Here is a 17,963-nt window from a genome sequence, read left to right as displayed (position 1 = left end):
GTGTATGTGTGTGTGTGTGTGCGCGCGCACGCGCATATGTGTATGTGTGTGTGTGCTACTAGCTCTAGTTATTCCTTATTATCTTTTACAATACGCATCTCCAGATAAGACCTCTGTTACTTTGATTGCCAATTCTTATTCGATCACCTGCGGCCGAGCTAGAAATAACTCATTTGCCACGTCAAACTGTACTATTTTCATTATGGCAGCTCAGGTAACAATAAAATAACTTAGTTTCAAACAAATTTAAACAAATGGAATGTTTGACAAGTGATCTATTTTTATAAGGTACACGAATTCAGTGTCGAAATGACATGTGAAGGATGCTCGAATGCTGTACAGAATGTGCTTAAGAAAAAAGCAGGTACGTACATAAGAATATTTGCAATCAATTTTACAAATATAAAAATATTTTTATACCTTGTGTGATATAATCCGCAAATATTTTATTAATATTTTCTAGTCATTATTTTTACAAAAATTTATCAAATGTATGAAATGAGGTTAAATATGCTACTGTGTGTTATGTGTAAGAAAATAGAAATATTTAAATATAAAAGTAATTTTAGTAAAAAAGAATGATACCAATATTACAGCTTACATTTAAAATATATATCTTAGGCATATATAAATTAATATGGAATATTAATATGTATATATATATATATGTTTAGGTGTCGATGACATCAAGATAGATTTATCAGAGAAAAAGGTATCTGTGACTACTGCGCTTGATTCAGATGAGATTTTGGAGACAATCAAGAAGACTGGAAAAACATGTAAATTTTTACAAACACAAAAATGAGGATCTATTCAAAGTGATTATGGTGCTGCTAATATGTCAAACATATATTTTTTATTTTTCTATATAAAAAAACAAAATTATACTTTAATTATTCATTGATATGTATACAAAAGTACAAAAATAGTTTAAGATATATAATATTTCTTATGTAATAAAATATCTTCTATATACAGTTCACATCGCACATGATACATATTACATATATTACAGATTATAGTTCTTGAATTTGTGATGCATTATATAATGTTGCATTTATATATATATTTATATTAAATATGATGCTCAATACATTAGCAAAAAGAAAAACTTTAATGTGATTTTTGTAATATATTTCACGAAAAATTATTTATTTCAAATTCTTGAAAAAAATATTTATCAATACTTCACACACATGCACACACATATATTATATTTTAATCAATAATTAAATATTCTATTTAATAATTAAAAAATATCAATAATTAAAATTTAAAAGTAAAGAAATCAAAATTATTTTCTAATTGCTTCCTCTAATACCGTTAAGCGTTGCTCTAATATATTAACAGTATCATGTAATGATTGTACTTGATCACAGAGTGTTTCTACTGTTTTAATGGATTGACTAGACGAATGCACACAGGCTGATATCTGATCTTGTGGAACCAACACATTTGCTATATGATGTCTGTCAGGAGATTTAATGTTTCTTTTATAAATTACTTCAGGTTCAATTTTGTTCCTCGGTATCTTGACTGTGGATAGTCCTTTACAATGATTTCCATCTGATTCTAAATCTAATTCTTCTAATGTTTCTAATAAATACTGAAATAATACATTCTATATAAAATTTACAACTCTTAATAATATAATAATTAACATATTTTTTTCTGAAAATTATATTCTATAACTTAATGTATCATATTTGCATATCATTTTCTTACTTCTTCTTGATCATGCTCCTTTTGCACATCTTTTCCTTTGTCATTGTTTGCAAATAATTTTTCATCTATATTGTCAAATTCCTGTTTGCTGGAAGAAGGTATTAACTGTCTAGGAATCTTGATAGGTTTGTCATCCTTACAAAAATTAGATTTCCATATTAGGACCTGTCGATCTGTGCCACCAGAAGCGAAAAAATCACCATCTTGTGAGAATGTTATCGATGTTATGTTACCAACATGTCCCTTCAAAGTATAAATTGGTCGGCCCTCTAATAAGTCTAAAACCTAAATAATTCTCTTATTTTTTTTACAGTAGAGATAAAAAGAGTTTACTGAAATCATTATACATATAGAATCAAAATCTTAAATTACCTTCATCGTAGAATCGCTAGAAGCTGTTAACATAAAATTACCCTTTGGATGGAACTTGATCATATTTACAGATCCTTTATGAGCAGCGTAATGCTGATATAAAGAGCCTGTTCTTAAGTCGTATAGTTTAATACATGCATCCACATTGGCTGATCCAACGGCTGCACTGCTTGGATGAAACTCTACATGTGTAGCAGGTCCTGCAACAAAAGCAAAATTTTTATTCTAGATATTCAGAATGCAAAATTATCATGTATCTGACAAACCTTTTATTTCATTAAACATCTTGATACATTGTCCAGAAATAATGTCCCATACTTTTATTGTCTTATCATCGCTACAAGATACTAAAAGTCTACCGTCAGGAGAAAATTTAGCACACCGGACCCAATTTGTATGTCCACCAAATGACATGAGAAATCTTCTCTGACATACCATCCATAGTTTTATACTTTTATCATCTGATGCAGTAAGTAACTAAACAATCAAATATATGGCAGAAGCAACAAATTAATAGAATAATAATTAATTAGAAATAAAATTTAGAATAAAATTTACCTTTTCTCCATCCGGACTAAATTGTACTGATCTCACAGCAGAACTGTGAGCTTTAAAGTCTAGTGATTGCCCTGTAACTTTAGGAACCCATATTCGGACAGATTTATCCTTTGAAGCACTAGCTATAATTTCTCCAGATGGTGCATAACATACATCCAAAATACCATCTTTATGAGCTATAAATCTATAAGCTCGCACCGATTCTGTCAAATTCCATACTAATAATGTTTTATCCAAACTACTTGACACAAGTTGAATGGTATTCGGATGAAAGCATAAAGCTGTAACTTCATCTTTGTGACCTTTAAAGTGTCTTTCGAATGTAGGATCACACGTAGTTGCCACCATTGCTCCTGAAAATATAATAAAATTATTAAAAAGTAATATACATAAAAGATAAATAAAATATAAAAATATATAAAATAAAATATACAATATGTGTATAAGTGCTAGAGATTTTATATATATATAAAACTTGATAAACTTGTATTTATTTAAATAATTTAATATATATATATATATATATATATATATACATATTTAATTATAGTTCAGTGCTTAAAACTCTTTAAGACATTTAATTTTATAATCAAAAGAAAATATTAAATAAATGAAAACAATTATATATCTATTGTGTTAGATATTTATCACATTTTTATAAATTCTTTTCATACTTAATAATATGATTTTTATAATACAAGTATAAAACTAATAATAGTTTATTGTATTATTATTAGTATATTCTCTACTATTTACTATTTAATATTCCTAATGACATTTTTAGATTATGATTCATGTACAGAATTAAAGAGGATATTTTCTATATTTTATACCATTTATACTATTATATATATATAGATTTTTTGTACATGAAATATTTTATTGAAAGATTTAGATGTTAAATTGCGTCTGTGTGAATTAAAAATGTTTTACATTGTTTGACATTTTTTTCTATATCAATATAAAAATATATTTAATAAAAAATGTTTGATAAACAGAATTTTCTCCGGTTTTTACTTCGATTAGATGGATTAAACGATTAAATCTAGAATTTAACAAGTACATATAAATGAATTTATACCAAATATTGTGATTTCATCGACAAGATGGAAAAACTTTTAGTTAACTCAAAATTCACGTAGGCTCTAAAATGGATGTAGATGGCGGTATTAAACGAGGTTAATAAACGTTAGGTCAGAATTGATTTCGCTTTCGCTTTCAGCACAGTATATCCAGGGTTGCGTTCGAAAACGTCACCGAGTGCATTCCCTCTCTTTCTATATCATTTCTCTCTCAGTGATATAGAAAGAGAGGGAATACACTCGGTTTCCGAACGCAACCCAGGGGCTCGATTCTTGAATTCATTCGCAAGAGAAACGTATGCACAAATTCGGCTCTTACAGAAAAGTTGCAAGTTGATTGGCTAAAACCCATGCGATAGCCAATCAACTTGCAACTTTTCTGTAAGAGCCGAATTTGCGTATATGTTTCTCTTGCGAATGAATTCAAGAATCGAGTCCCAGTAGCGCAACTCTCTGTCGGCGCCTTTGAAGTTAATGTTGGCCAAAATGGAGTGCGCATGCGCGAGATAACCGAGTTGCCCAGTAATGCCATCTGAACTTTTCTCTCGCTCACTCTTGTTTGTTCTCTCTCTAACTATTGCCGCCAATTTCTGCCATCAAATGAGTGAGTGAGAGAGAAGTTCAGATGGCACTACTGGGCAACTCGCTTACTTCGCGCATGCGCACTCCATTTTGGCCAACACAAAATCGAGAGTTGCGCTACTGGATATACTGTGCTTTCAGCTTTCAGTGCTTTCACTGCTTTCTCAAGCTTCGCATTGAGCTTCATTGAGCTTCTATAAAGAGAGGAATAATAAGGTATAATTTGCGTGGGAATCAACGATGATCGAGTTTATAGAAGCCGAATATGTTGAAACGCTCTATCAGATAAGTCAAATTGTATCGGATGGTAAGTGTAAAAATATTATACTTACGTTTGCGTATATTTATAATCTTCGAATTTTCGGTTGTCCTCATGGCGAACTTCGATATATTCTAGCCTGCTGTATACATTAATCAATATGTAGATATGAAAGCAAAATACAATAAATTCTGCTTTTATACAGCATCTTTTTTTTATCGCCTTAATGTTTTCTACACACTTCTATCTTTTCGAAGTTTATATATATATTTATACTTATCTGAGATACCACACACCAACACGATCGTCGTAACTTTGATATTAGCTCATCTCTTTCGATTCTTTCTTATTCCATTCATGTCCGCGGTAAATTATCAACGATTTATGGGATAATTCCTGATAAAACAAATCTGAACGTTATGTTATATGTTGTGTCATTCCCAATCAGGCCAACAGAATTTATTGAAAAAATATTTGAATTGATAAAATAACATCCTACTCAATATATATATTCTGTTATCAAACAATACACAGTAAATAGTATCTTACTTATATATAGACTTCTATTTTGATTTGTATATACAATAGTCTTTGATGTATGTATGTTTCAATGTGTATATCATGTGTGCATATTTATTATTATAAGATTTATGATATGTTTGGTCTTTGTTTAGATGGCTTGTGTGAGGAAACCATAGACGGAGTACCAATACGAAAATTATTCGTCGATAATTTGGCTGAAAGGGTTTGTGTCATTTTTATTTTTCCTTATTCTTGTGCATTATATTTTAGTGATGTAAGAATTATTCAATCATTTAAACTTTGTTACAGACAACTTTTAGAGATTTACATAACTGCTTTTCTATATATGGAAACATTGAAAATTGCTACTTACGTAGAAATCAAGGGAAAAAGAACTATGCGTTTGTTACATTCACCAAAGTAGAAGATGCGATGGTGTAAGTTTGAAAGAATATGATTACTAGTAAATAATATTAATTTTTAATTAAAATACAATAGTTATTTGTAACAAATTTGTAGAGCTATGCAAGATGGGAGTAAGAAACAAATAAGAATACACAATAGAGATTTGAGAGTAATGGCTGCAGATTCCTGGCATCAACCTGATAGTATAGACCAAAAATTATATAATATAGGAAAAGAATCAAACAAAATTTCTACAAAAAAGTCTACTGATGAACAATATCATCAATGTTTGCAAGATGATACTGAAAATGTTTCCATTTATATATTAAATGATGATTGTTTGAGACATATTTTTTCATTTTTACCAATTATTGACAGAGTCCGCATAGAAAGAGGCAAGTATTTTAACATATTAATGCTTTATACATCTAGCATATTGCATTTATTATTTTTGCTTTCTATAAGATAAACTTTTTATACATTATTTATACATTGTTGTTTATTATTATCTTTACAGTTTGTAAACACTGGAGAGATTTAAGTCTATATTCTTGGAAGACGGTGAAAACACTAGATCTTTCATCTTCTACATGGGGATTTTTAGAAACTCATACAATTCGTACAGCAACACTTCGTAAAATATTATTAAAATGCGGCGAATATCTAACCGAAATAAATTTATCTGATAATAGCTATCTTTTAAGACAAAGCACATTGACCATTGTTGGAAAACTTTGTCCAAACCTTACAAGTATCGATGTTACTGCACTAACGGTTTGTGCGTCAGGCATTGGTACATTAGCAAGTAATTGTAAAAATATAACTAGGTTTAGTTTAGGACCTTCAACAAAAGGCTGTGATAATGAATTAAAGAACTTCTTCAAAGTGAATAAAAACTTAGAATACCTTTCCATAAGTAGGAATAGTATTGCGGGCAAATCTTTATTACTCTTGCCAGCACAAACTATACATACAATTAAATTAGAGAGATGCGAAAATATTCAAGATATTCAGTTTTCCAAAGTAAGTCAAAACTTTTCATTTTATTGAAACTTTGCTATTAATATGTGTATGTATGTATATATATATATATAAAATACATATTGACATTGTCATGTGCAGGCATTAGAAAGACTCAAAAATTTGAAACAGCTTGCAATATGTCACTGTTCTGAAATAAATATAATTACATTGAGAACTGTCGGCGAACATTGTAAAGGTCTAGAAGAGTTAGAGCTTGAGGGAGAACGTTTCGCCTTCCTTTTCAGAAATATATCGGATATGTTATGTTTAACTCAGCTTGTCAATCTGAAAGTTTTGAAACTTATATACAGCCCTGTGCCAAATGAATTCCTTATTAATTTATCACAACAATGTCAACAACTTATCTATATAGACCTTACAGGTAACTCACAATTATTATGCGATGTATTTTTTGTCAACTTTTTAATAATGTGTTATTTATCCAACAGGTTGCTACAATGTGACTGATATTGGATTACAAGCTATCGCTACATTACCAAAGTTGAATAAATTAATCATTAATTATATGAATAGAATTACTGATAATGGATTGGCAAATGTGTGTGGCTTAAAAGAATTAGAATGTCGAAATTGTGTATCAATTAGCGATCTAAGCCTGCCAATGTTTATTAGAGCCTCACCTTGCTTACAATTACTGGATATTTCTGGATGTTATAATATCACCAATGTCACTCTCGATGCTGCTAAAGACGCCTGCAACACTCGAGTTAATAACATAATGTTGAAGATGATTATTGGAGGAACATCAATTTTCCCTATAAAAGAAGATGAAGAACCGTCCCCGCTATTACAAATAGTTAACGTGGATTTAAGTGTTGAAGATATTCATTCGTTAGAAGATATAGATGATGATATAATTGATGAAGATATATATGATCAGTCTTGGTTTGATGAAGATGATGATTTTGAATATACTACTGAGGATGAGGATTCCCAGATTATAGATTTTTATGAATAAAGTAAAATTGTGTTCCTTCTTTTCTATGAAAAATCATATTATTAACTATACCATTAATAATTTTTAATACTATATACATAATGTTGCATAATGATATTTTATTTTATATTGTACGAATAAAGGAAGAAATATAAAATCAATAAAAAAAGAGAATTTGTTTGTCATTAAATCGATGCCACGTGTGATCGCGTACATATTTTATTAATAAAAAAAATGTTATATGACTTACATAAAATCATATTACATATAGATACATTGAGTATTGATACATTAAACATAGAGTTACACTTACGGTATTGTGATTATTTCATTGTATTTATAATTAATATGCTTAGACACAGACATAGTGTATCCATACAATTGCAATTATGCACATATTTGCAACAAGGAATGTGCACATATTTTAATAAGTGCTATAGGAATTATGAACTTTGCAGAAATTTATGAGTTATCGCTTAATAAAATTGCTAAATTATATTGGCATATTATACATTTTATCACACGATTCTGCTACAACTAAATATGTATATTGTCGTTCTATGACAGATAATAGAGACCACACTTTACAATAAATGGCATATGTCGATCCATATTATTAATGTTACCATTTCTATTAATTGCAATATAAACGTAATATGAAAATTTACTTCTTGAGCGTTTTACGCTTCTACATACGTTTTGAGAAAAGTATCTCACCTGATTTATAAACATCATAATACATATTGTAATCAGCAATCTGATAAATTTTAAGCCAAAATTCACAGATTCCATTACATACAATATGATACTAACTTACGAATTGTATCTACAAAAAAAATAAAAATAAAAAATTTTCCACAAATGATAAATCAATTCTAAAATTACAATTTAGTATATATACGATCTATTTACGCTTTTATAATAATCTTCTGTACTTGTGATACTTGAGTTACTAATGAATATTTCAATTCTATAAACTTTCATCAATAATAATGATAATCATTGATTAAATACTAAAAAAAATTTAATGTGTGCTTAAATGCAAGTTATATTTAATGATGTATATAAAGTGAGACAAGTACTGAAAGAAAGAATAATTTATCTAAATATCTAGTTCTTCAAATATTTGTGAATCTCAAATTAATTGTGATGATTATAAAGCGACATTTTTAAAATGCACTTTATACACATTGTACATACAAAAGGATTGGGCATACAATTAGATGCACAAAAGGTCAATCCTTTTGCTGTAGTTTGGGTAAATTCTCTTTTTCATAATAACAATTATTACTAATAGATAGAAATGTGAGATATTTCAAATTTATTCTATTATTATCACGTCTTTTAATTATATCTTTTGATAAAAGGGCAATGATGTAATAGATCCAGTCCTCATCGCATATTTAGCGTTAATGGAATTAAAAATATCACCCACTGTGCATACATATACATTGCAGCAAAAGGACTCACATATGTTAATTCTATTTATCTTATAATTCGAATATGTAAACAATGGTTCAAATCGTATGTTATGAGAAGTATTATAATCACTCATAATGTAAGGCCGCAATTATATATGAAAATTCAGATTTGCTTCATCCATTTAATAAGTCGATACTGATTATGCGATGATAACAGTTGGCCTTTTATATCAGATATATGATAATCTATACATAAATCTAGATTTATATATCAGTATTGACAAATTTGCACAAATTTAATTGTGTAAGCAAATAAATATTTAAAGGATTTAAAAATATAAATTATATCATTGAAATATTTTCTATATCGCATTTTTTAAAATGATTATTTTATAATGAAAAAACATTTCATTACATAAAAAAGTTAAAATTAAACTTGAAAACGTTTTTAATCGCAGCTATATATTGATATAAAAAACTGCTTATAATATGAAGTTTTTAATCGTGTAAATAACGTTCCTATGGATGTGTCAGGTACAAATGTTATAGAAGTAATTCGATCTAGTTAAATTTTCTCTCAAACGAGATGTTCGTAAGTTCGATGCTCATTTATGTATCCTAATTATATCACGGGGAACATAATTTGCCCATGAGTTTTCTAATAATAAACTTATATATATTGCAATTTTTTTTCTTACATACTTTCAACATAAGCATAAAAGACGAACATATAAAGTGAAAAGAAATTAATATTTGGCACAGTGGCGTGCTATGTGCAAATTGCTTGGACGATGTTACATCTCACGCTAAGCGAGCAGATTACAAGTGAAACATGATTCGCCCTGTTCGCGAGAATAGATAAGAGAGATTTCATCTATATCATAATAATGCTTTATAGATTATCACTCTTATACATGACATGATTTAATCATTTTTTTCTTCTCTATAAAAACAAAAAATGATCAAGATAGATGATTTAAGATTTCTGTTTCCTCACTATATTCATATTGAATTACGAACAGTAAGGAAATAGATACCTCAATGTGATATTAATCAATCGGGCTTTTTATGTTACTATTTTCATAGATAAATTCTTGATAAACACTTGAATTAGTCTACGTAGTGCTCAATTCATTCAACAGAGCGTTCACTTAGCGCATCTTAATATATTTTATAAAAAAAAATCGCTATGAATTGGTACACAATGGATATACGCCACCGTTTGATCGAATGAAAACTCAAACAAATTAAGAGATGACTTAGGAATACTGAACGCGAATATACGTAGTCAAGTATGTAAGAGTTACATTTATTCAGGATTGCACGCTCGCTAAATGCGTTGGAGTAGTTGGTTTTAAGTCCATCGTACGACACACCCAGCCAGCAAAGTCTACCTTTTCCGATTCAGCTTGTTTTATCCATTCGTGACTCTAGAATGTATGAATTCGTGAAATATGTAATCTCTTTCACATTAAGCTATATCAATCAGTTTTCTTTTCATCTGGAAAAAAAAAGACTTACCATTAACGTCTTTAGATCCGCTCTTTCGGCTGGGTTTTTCTTTAAGCATCGATCGACGAAGTCCGTAAAAGCGTCGCTAAATATTCCAGACGGCAGTTTCGGCGGCGGCTCGTTCACTATGTACTCCAGCAACTCGAATACCGCCATGGGTCTTGGACTGCTTGCGCCTACGAGATGGAGAATCAACGATTAATAACATTTATTTTTACAGGGTGTCTACTCAAATTTTGTAAAAAAATTCCCTGAGAATTCCCTGATAAAAATATAAAACAAAAAGATAAAAATATAAGACAAAAAATAATTTATTATAAACATCTACACGAAATACTAATTTATTTAAATGAATTATTTATTTATTTATTAAATAAATAAGGAGTACTAATTTATTTAAACATTATCTATTAAAAATTTGAACAATTTTCTATGAAATTGAATCCAAATCAAATTCCATGAGAATTCCCTGATTTTTCAAAGGTTTTTCCCGGAAGTATACATCTTGTTTATTATTTGGCAAGGTTTCGCGAGTAAATACTGACTGTGTCCTGGCGATTGCGTAGTCGGGGTAGGCACATTATTCGTCACCGGATTCTCCACAGGCGGTTGTGCCGATTGAGGGCCGAATATCGAAGTTAGAGTCTTCTCGTCTGGTGGTGGAATCGGATACATCCCGATCGCCATTTCCACAAGTGATAATCCGAGTGACCAAACGTCGCTCTGTACAGAGTAATGCGTTCCTTGGAGTCTCTCCGGCTGTAAAAATATACAATATTAATTCGGATATTTGTACGTCATTCATCATCCATATGACAGAATAGCTACAATTCATTTAGCTTTAGCTTACCGACATATAGCTTCGTGTCCCGACAAATGAATTGGCCATCGAATCGATCAGTTGACCGGAAACGCCAAAGTCGCAGATTTTGATCTCGCCCGCACTGTTAACTAAGATATTGCTTGGTTTTACATCGCGGTGCATTATGGCATGTTTATCTCGCAAGTAATTCAAGCCTTTTAAAACCTGTAAAGAAGAAATGCATTATATTATCTGAAAAAATAAATGAACAAACAAGTATTCGAAAAGTTGGCAGAGAGACGATGACTTCGGATCGTTAATTTTCAGAAAAAAAAAGAAGCGTTGTATATATGTATTGTGTGCATTCAAGTTGTATCTTTATAAAAGTATCTTTTGCAGAATCCCGTTGCAAAAATGCAGCCCAGCACCTCGAAGGCGCCGCAACCGAGCCGTGTGTCCTCTATATCGCAACAATCGACAACTCGCGTGTCCTCCATACATCTGCACAAGAAGAAATTGACCGAGCAGGAAATACAAGATCTACATCAGGAGTTAGAGACTATCGATCATGTGATAGATTTAGAGATTCTATGCCAGAAACTGAATACGAATCCGGAAACAGGTCTGACAAAGGAAGAGGCGTGCAAGATCTTCGCACGAGACGGACCGAACGCTTTATCACCGCCCAAGGTCACGCCAGAATACATCAAGTTTTTAAAGTGCATGTTCCACGGATTCGCCGCGTTGCTCTGGGTCTGTGCGGTCCTATGCTTCATTCTGTACGTTGTCACTTATTTTATGAGCGAGTCCGATGTTGGTATCGTCTGGCTGGGCATTATCATCGTCTCGATCTGCATCACTTCAGGCGTGTTCGCGTATATACAAGAAAGTAAGAATATCAAAGTGATGGAGTCCTTCAAAAAGATGGTGCCCACTTTCGCCACGGTGATTCGCGATGGTGTGAAATTGCGTCTGGGTACGGAAGAGCTGGTTCTGGGTGACTTGGTGGAGATACGGATGGGCGACAAGATACCGGCCGACATCAGGATAATCGAGTGTCGCGGATTGAGGGTCGAGAACTCCAGCATCACCGGGGAGAGCGAGCCGGTGACGCGAACCGATTGTCCCACCGACAAGAATCCCCTCGAGTCCGCCAACATGGCCTTCTCCACGTCGTTCGCCGTAGCTGGTGACGGCAGGGGAATCGTAATCGCCACGGGTGATAACACGATGATAGGCCGATTAGCCGGACTCACGTCGCATCTCGCCAAGATCGAGACGCCGATCGCCAAGGAGATCAGACACTTCGTCGAGATTATCACGATCGTGGCGATTCTGTGCGGCGTCACTTTCTTCGCGTTGTCCCTGCTGCTGGAGCCCAATCTCGTGCGAGCGTTCACCTATCTGCTCGGGATAATCATCGCCAATGTGCCTGAAGTATTGCTGGTGACTGTGACGACGGTTTTAACGTTGACCGCGCAAAAGATGGCGAGTAAGAACTGCCTGGTGAAGAATCTGGAGGCGGTCGAGACTCTAGGCTCGACGTCGGCGATCTGTTCCGATAAGACGGGCACTCTTACGCAGAACAAGATGTCCGTGTCCAATCTGTGGTTCGGCCATACCAGATACAACTTTCCACCGGGCGAGAGGATCGGTGCGGAAAGAGACTTGCTGTTGGAAAAGCCGGCCTTCAGCGTCATGTTGAAAGCCTCCACTCTCTGTCTGCGCGCCGAATTCACCGCCGAGTCCTACAGATTGGCACCCATCGAGGAGCGTGAGATCATCGGCGACGCGTCCGAAACCGGTATCCTCAAGTTCTGCGAGCACATACATGGCACGCAACGATGTCGCGAGGCCCATCCTAAATTAGCTGAGATCCCTTTCAGTTCCGTGACCAAGTATCAGATGTCGATACACCGGGACGTCGACGGCTACACGATGATACTGAAGGGTGCTCCGGAAGTAATCCTGGAAAATTGCACGACGATACTGATGGCGGACGGAGAGACCAAAGAGATGACCTACTATGATCATACTGTATCTCGCAGAGCCTGCATGGAGCTGGGCTACCTCGGTGAACGCGTATTGGCATATTGCGATATGCATCTGCCAACCGATGTATACGGACCGACCTATAAATTCAATACCGATTCGCCCGCGTCCTATAACTTTCCCACCAAGGGATACAGATTCGTGGGGTTGATAAGCTTGCAGGATCCACCGAGGCACGGCGTGCCCGAGGCGGTGCAGAAGTGTCGCACCGCCGGTATCAAGGTGATCATGGTGACGGGCGATCATCCGGTGACTGCGATGGCGATTGCCAAGAAGGTGGGTATCATAAGCGAAGGTCACGAGACCCGGTACGAGCGGGCGATCCTACAGAACAAATCTTATTCTCAAGTGTACGATTTCGACACCGGTGCGACCATCATCACCGGTGCCGAATTGAGGAACATGGATGCAAACGAGTTGGATAACATCATACGCAATTACGAGGAGATCGTGTTCGCGAGGACGTCACCGCAGCAAAAGTTGCTGATCGTGGAGAGCTGCCAACGGCTGGGAGAGATCGTAGCGGTCACCGGCGACGGTGTCAACGATTCGCCGGCATTGCGAAAGGCTGACATAGGAGTAGCGATGGGTATCGCCGGTTCAGACGTGGCCAAGAATGCCGCGGACATGATACTCATGGATGACAACTTTGCGTCGATCGTGACTGGCGTTGAAGAAGGCCGCCTGATCTTTGATAATCTGAAGAAATCGATCGCGTACACCTTAACGTCAAGCGTACCAGAGATGTTGCCGATGCTGAGCGGCCTGATATTCGCGATTCCCTTACCACTGGTCATCGAACTGGTCATCTGCATAGATGTCGGCACGGATCTGGTTCCTGCCATCGCTCTGGCGTACGAGAAGCCCGAATCCGATATAATGCGCCGCGCGCCGAGAAACCCTCAGTACGATAAGTTGGTGAACAAGCGTTTGATATCCATTACTTATGGTCAGATAGGAATGACGCAGTCCTTTGCTGGATTTTACACGTACTTCATGGTGCTTATGATGAACGGCTTCATGCCCAATCGTCTATTTGGTTTACGAATAGAATGGGAGAATCCGTCTATCAACGATCTACAAGATTCCTGGGGTCAAACGTGGACTTATGAGAATAGGATGAATTTGTTGATGGAAGCGCAAAGTGGATATTTTCTCTCCATCGTTATAACACAAATGATAGATTTGATAATGTGCAAAACCAGACGCAACTCCATCTTTCAACAAGGAATGGGCAACTGGTTCGTCAATTTCTCTTTCGTCTTCGAAGTTATTCTAACAGGGTTCTTACTCTACGTTCCAGGCACAGAGTACGTATTGCACACAATGCCGCTAAAAGCTTATTGGTATTGGCCTTGTTTACCACTCGGTGCATTTCTTTGGATTTATGATGAATTTAGACGATTATGTATTCGTCTCTTTCCAAGTGGAATTATGGAAAGAGAAACGTATTATTAAAATGTTCATTTACCGTTATAATTTCATAGAAAAAAAGCAGCTATATTTTTAATATGTAATTAACACATTCATTCATTAACAATCTATCATATGTGCACGATATTTGCGCGTATCTCGTGTTTTATACATCTTATTATGTTTAATTAGAAAAATAGTTATTATTAGATTCTATTATTATTAAAAGTGTGTATATATAGTGTTATCATGTTTAATTAAATTGTAAGATTCTACTCCTCCTCTTCTCTATAACTGTATTAGTAATAAAAATTTGACTTACAGCAGATGTGATTGTACCTAAAATAGGTTCTGGAATTCGTCCTGCTTTTTTCAATATTAAGTCTAACGATCCACCATCCATATATTCCATACATATGCTAATTTCTCCATCACTGGAAAAAAAAAAAAAATAGATATATTGAATGATTGCAAAAGTTCGTGCCCGATTTGCATAGATGGTGGTAATAACTTCAAATCGGGCACGAACTTTTGCAATCATCCAATATATATATATATATATATAGATATAGATATATATAATAGATATAGATATATATATCATTCACTTATAAAAAAATATCTTTTATGTATATTTTATTTTATATATGTTTCAAAAGTAATTTTTAAGAAATTACCTGTAAAAAGCACCATAAAATCCAACTATGTGTGCAAAATTACATTCATGAAGTACTTTTAATTCTCTGATTATTTGTTTCTTAATAGCTGGCTTTACTTCCAAATGTATTAACTGAAATACAGACAAATCACGGATAAAAATGCATTTTCTGTCTCTAGCAAATATTTTATAAATATTTAAAGATTTGAAAATATACAACACAAATTATATTTACCTTCCTTGCCATTATAAGATCGTACTTTTTGTGCCTGACTTTCATAACAACACCACCATTACCAGCACCCAATTCACCTAGCTTCTCAAAATCCTCATCGCATAATTCTCCAACTTTTTCTTTCTGTCCTAGAAAGCTTTTTAATCGTTTTCTCTGCTCCTCGTCCATTTCTAATTCCTCTAATCTCTCTTGAATAGTCTCTATGCCACCTATTACACCACTGCAAAAAGTTTGTTTTCAGAATTATGTCTATATAATGAAACATTTTGTACAACTATTCCATAACACAGTAAAGAAAATTAAAGGAAGAAAGAGAAAAACTTAAAATATAGAGAATAAAACTCAAGGCTGTCATTTAATTATACATATTTCTTATGATATGTATACAAAGCTATTAAAGGTATCCTATAATATTGACAGCAATATTCTTTTGAAATTAAGTTTCCTTAAATAATTAAATCTTGAACATTAAATTACATCGAGAAAATATTAACTCCTCAATTAGTAATAGCACTGGAAACGATTAGGCCTTCATCGTCAACTTACTCTGGTATCGCTGAAGGTTCTGAGTAGTTGGTTAAAGGTGGAACTGGCGGTGATGGTGACACTGCTGGTATCTCTCCTATCGAACCAGGTGGTAGTGTCAAATTGAATTTGTTCTTGTTTGACATTTGGTAAATTGTTGTTTAAAAAAGCGTCAACAATAAACAGTATATACTATGCGAGATTATCACTTGGTGTCAACGTAGACTCGTGAATTATGTAACATTTATCTTTTTTTTATACGTATATCTCTCTTATCTTTCTTCTTCAATTAATAATGTGCAAGATATTTGTTATCGAATAATTAGTTTATATATATATATATACTCCGTTCCTCCGATATATTTTCAAACTCCCTCGCATCAATGACTTTTGCATAAATCTCAAGCCTGCATTCCGTGTTTTTTTCCGCAAATCCACAAAAGGATGAATCACTCGGTATATATCGCTGATAGGAGCGAGCTGTCAAGCTATCCTCGCGGAGATCCGTTAATTGTCAAGTCGGAACGTCAATGAATTACTTGGTTCACTAACGATTTTGTCATTCTGTAAGAGACACGTTCCTATGACGTAATAGTTGCTGACAATCGTCGAAACTGCGTACGATGCGAAAAAACACGTCGATGTTGTGATAAAGATGTGAAACGATCGCAAAAGATAAAGAGGAGAGGTTATACGAATCTTCGCGGGAACCGCGAGAATGTAACGCCACTGACGAGGTACTATTAAAGATGGTCTTACGGGAGTTAGTGTGACTGGAAAAAGAGCGCTGTGTACTAGCGCCCTCTCAGTAATATTGCGGCCGGAGTGAGAAATAGTAACTAAATCTAAGGGTCAAGGTGCCTTTTCATGCTGACGCTCGACGCTCATTTTTAGCGGCAAAAGACGTCACGTGACCAAAAATAAAGATACCAATTCGTCAATTTTGGTCACGTGACGTCTTTTGCCGCTAAAAATGAGCGTCGAGCGCTTAGGGTGCCGTCACATGGGGCGTAACTTGCGTAAGCGTAACCAGCGGATCGCCAATCACCGAGTTATTCCGATAGAGCCCTTCGTCGAGCTCTATCGGAATAACTCGGTGATTGGCGATCCGCTGGTTACGCTTACGCAAGTTACGCCCCATGTGACGGCACCCTTAGAACATATAGATATGGAAGGAGAATAGCAGACTGAAACATGTCCGGAGGAAGTGAGAAAGAAAATCATCGTTGCCTCTCCTCGTGCTTAAGTAGCCGCATGGTTGCCTCTCTCTCGTCGCTTATTGCTCGAAAGTGCGCATGCGCGGCTACTTAAGCATGAGAGAGAGGCAACCATATTTTCTGTCTCACTTCCTCCGGACATGGTTTTTCTGTCGAGAACAAAGGCATTCCCCTTCCATGTATATATGTTCTAAGGTCGAGCGTCAGCATGAAAAGGCACCTTCATTCCACAATAGGTTGCAAATGCCCTCGTTGCCAGTTGACAATTGCGGATTGACCAATCAGCTGACAAGTAGCTTTGCTCTGATTGGTCAATCCGCAATTGTCAACTGGCAACGAGGGCATTTGCAACCTATTGTGGAATGATCCTATATGTTCGCAGGAAAACGATTAAAAAGTCCCTAGCATATATATATATGTATATATATTCCTAGGGACTATTGAGCTCTAAATAGTAATGTTGGCCTTTTGTAATTTAAGGCATTTTCACATTGCAGTCTTATTAAAGTCACATATAAAATATATATAATTATAAAATATATATAATATATATAAAAAATTATATATATATTTTATTTAATTATATATATATATATTTATTTATAGATTAAAGAGTGATTGTATAATGCTATACTTTTACGA

The 17,963-nt window shown here is 34.3% G+C and overlaps 5 protein-coding genes across 5 annotated transcripts; 3 read left to right on the top strand and 2 right to left on the bottom strand.

The window, feature by feature from the left end:
* Positions 1-55: 55 nt before the first annotated feature.
* On the top strand, positions 56-1,011 carry Atox1 (Antioxidant 1 copper chaperone). The gene is made up of 3 exons (XM_083040285.1): positions 56-214; positions 289-364; positions 675-1,011. Exons 1-3 carry the CDS (start codon positions 203-205, stop codon positions 803-805), a joined length of 219 nt encoding a protein of 72 aa, XP_082896411.1. The 5' UTR covers positions 56-202; the 3' UTR covers positions 806-1,011.
* Positions 1,012-1,175: 164 nt separating this feature from the next.
* On the bottom strand, positions 1,176-4,067 carry Poc1 (Proteome of centrioles 1). The gene is made up of 6 exons (XM_083040284.1): positions 3,737-4,067; positions 2,656-3,008; positions 2,364-2,574; positions 2,098-2,297; positions 1,726-2,010; positions 1,176-1,606 (listed from the first exon to the last, which is right to left on the bottom strand). Exons 2-6 carry the CDS (start codon positions 3,001-3,003, stop codon positions 1,295-1,297), a joined length of 1,356 nt encoding a protein of 451 aa, XP_082896410.1. The 5' UTR covers positions 3,004-3,008; positions 3,737-4,067; the 3' UTR covers positions 1,176-1,294.
* Positions 4,068-4,422: 355 nt separating this feature from the next.
* On the top strand, positions 4,423-7,650 carry LOC145937001 (putative RNA-binding protein EEED8.10). The gene is made up of 7 exons (XM_083039727.1): positions 4,423-4,626; positions 5,253-5,323; positions 5,410-5,537; positions 5,620-5,900; positions 6,023-6,528; positions 6,628-6,910; positions 6,978-7,650. Exons 1-7 carry the CDS (start codon positions 4,560-4,562, stop codon positions 7,505-7,507), a joined length of 1,866 nt encoding a protein of 621 aa, XP_082895853.1. The 5' UTR covers positions 4,423-4,559; the 3' UTR covers positions 7,508-7,650.
* A 1,911-nt stretch (positions 7,651-9,561) lies between these two features.
* Dsor1 (mitogen-activated protein kinase kinase 1) lies at positions 9,562-16,849 on the bottom strand. Its single transcript, XM_083039728.1, has 8 exons — positions 16,126-16,849; positions 15,580-15,799; positions 15,364-15,476; positions 15,009-15,120; positions 11,270-11,446; positions 10,965-11,178; positions 10,429-10,595; positions 9,562-10,337 (listed from the first exon to the last, which is right to left on the bottom strand). The coding sequence occupies exons 1-8, from the start codon at positions 16,248-16,250 to the stop codon at positions 10,221-10,223; spliced, it is 1,245 nt and encodes a 414-aa protein (XP_082895854.1). The 5' UTR covers positions 16,251-16,849; the 3' UTR covers positions 9,562-10,220.
* Positions 11,631-14,732, top strand: LOC145937000 (sodium/potassium-transporting ATPase subunit alpha-B). The gene has a single exon (XM_083039725.1). The coding sequence runs from the start codon at positions 11,636-11,638 to the stop codon at positions 14,729-14,731; it is 3,096 nt and encodes a 1,031-aa protein (XP_082895851.1). The 5' UTR covers positions 11,631-11,635; the 3' UTR covers position 14,732.
* Positions 16,850-17,963: the final 1,114 nt, after the last annotated feature.

This window comes from Prenolepis imparis, unplaced genomic scaffold, assembly GCF_030444845.1.
Source record: "Prenolepis imparis isolate NDT839.2.m4 unplaced genomic scaffold, iyPreImpa1.0 SCAF_6, whole genome shotgun sequence".
Taxonomy (NCBI): domain Eukaryota; kingdom Metazoa; phylum Arthropoda; class Insecta; order Hymenoptera; family Formicidae; genus Prenolepis; species Prenolepis imparis.
Note: the sequence above shows the minus strand (reverse complement) of the source record. Positions and strands in the feature narration are given on the sequence as shown.

Excerpts from the sequence above, each read along its gene's own strand:
- LOC145937001 (XM_083039727.1), top strand. The coding sequence starts at position 4,560 with ATGATCGAGTTTATAGAAGCCGAATATGTTGAAACGCTCTATCAGATA. Across the intron at positions 5,324-5,409 it reads TCGATAATTTGGCTGAAAGG|ACAACTTTTAGAGATTTACA; the intron begins GTTTGTGTCATT and ends ACTTTGTTACAG. Across the intron at positions 6,911-6,977 it reads TATCTATATAGACCTTACAG|GTTGCTACAATGTGACTGAT; the intron begins GTAACTCACAAT and ends TTTATCCAACAG.
- LOC145937000 (XM_083039725.1), top strand. The coding sequence starts at position 11,636 with ATGCAGCCCAGCACCTCGAAGGCGCCGCAACCGAGCCGTGTGTCCTCT.
- Atox1 (XM_083040285.1), top strand. Across the intron at positions 365-674 it reads TGTGCTTAAGAAAAAAGCAG|GTGTCGATGACATCAAGATA; the intron begins GTACGTACATAA and ends ATATATGTTTAG.
- Dsor1 (XM_083039728.1), bottom strand. The coding sequence starts at position 16,250 with ATGTCAAACAAGAACAAATTCAATTTGACACTACCACCTGGTTCGATA. Across the intron at positions 15,121-15,363 it reads TTTTATGGTGCTTTTTACAG|TGATGGAGAAATTAGCATAT; the intron begins GTAATTTCTTAA and ends TTTTTTTTCCAG. Across the intron at positions 10,338-10,428 it reads CGGATCTAAAGACGTTAATG|AGTCACGAATGGATAAAACA; the intron begins GTAAGTCTTTTT and ends CATACATTCTAG.
- Poc1 (XM_083040284.1), bottom strand. The coding sequence starts at position 3,003 with ATGGTGGCAACTACGTGTGATCCTACATTCGAAAGACACTTTAAAGGT. Across the intron at positions 2,298-2,363 it reads GATGTTTAATGAAATAAAAG|GACCTGCTACACATGTAGAG; the intron begins GTTTGTCAGATA and ends CTTTTGTTGCAG. Across the intron at positions 1,607-1,725 it reads AGGAGCATGATCAAGAAGAA|TATTTATTAGAAACATTAGA; the intron begins GTAAGAAAATGA and ends GTATTATTTCAG.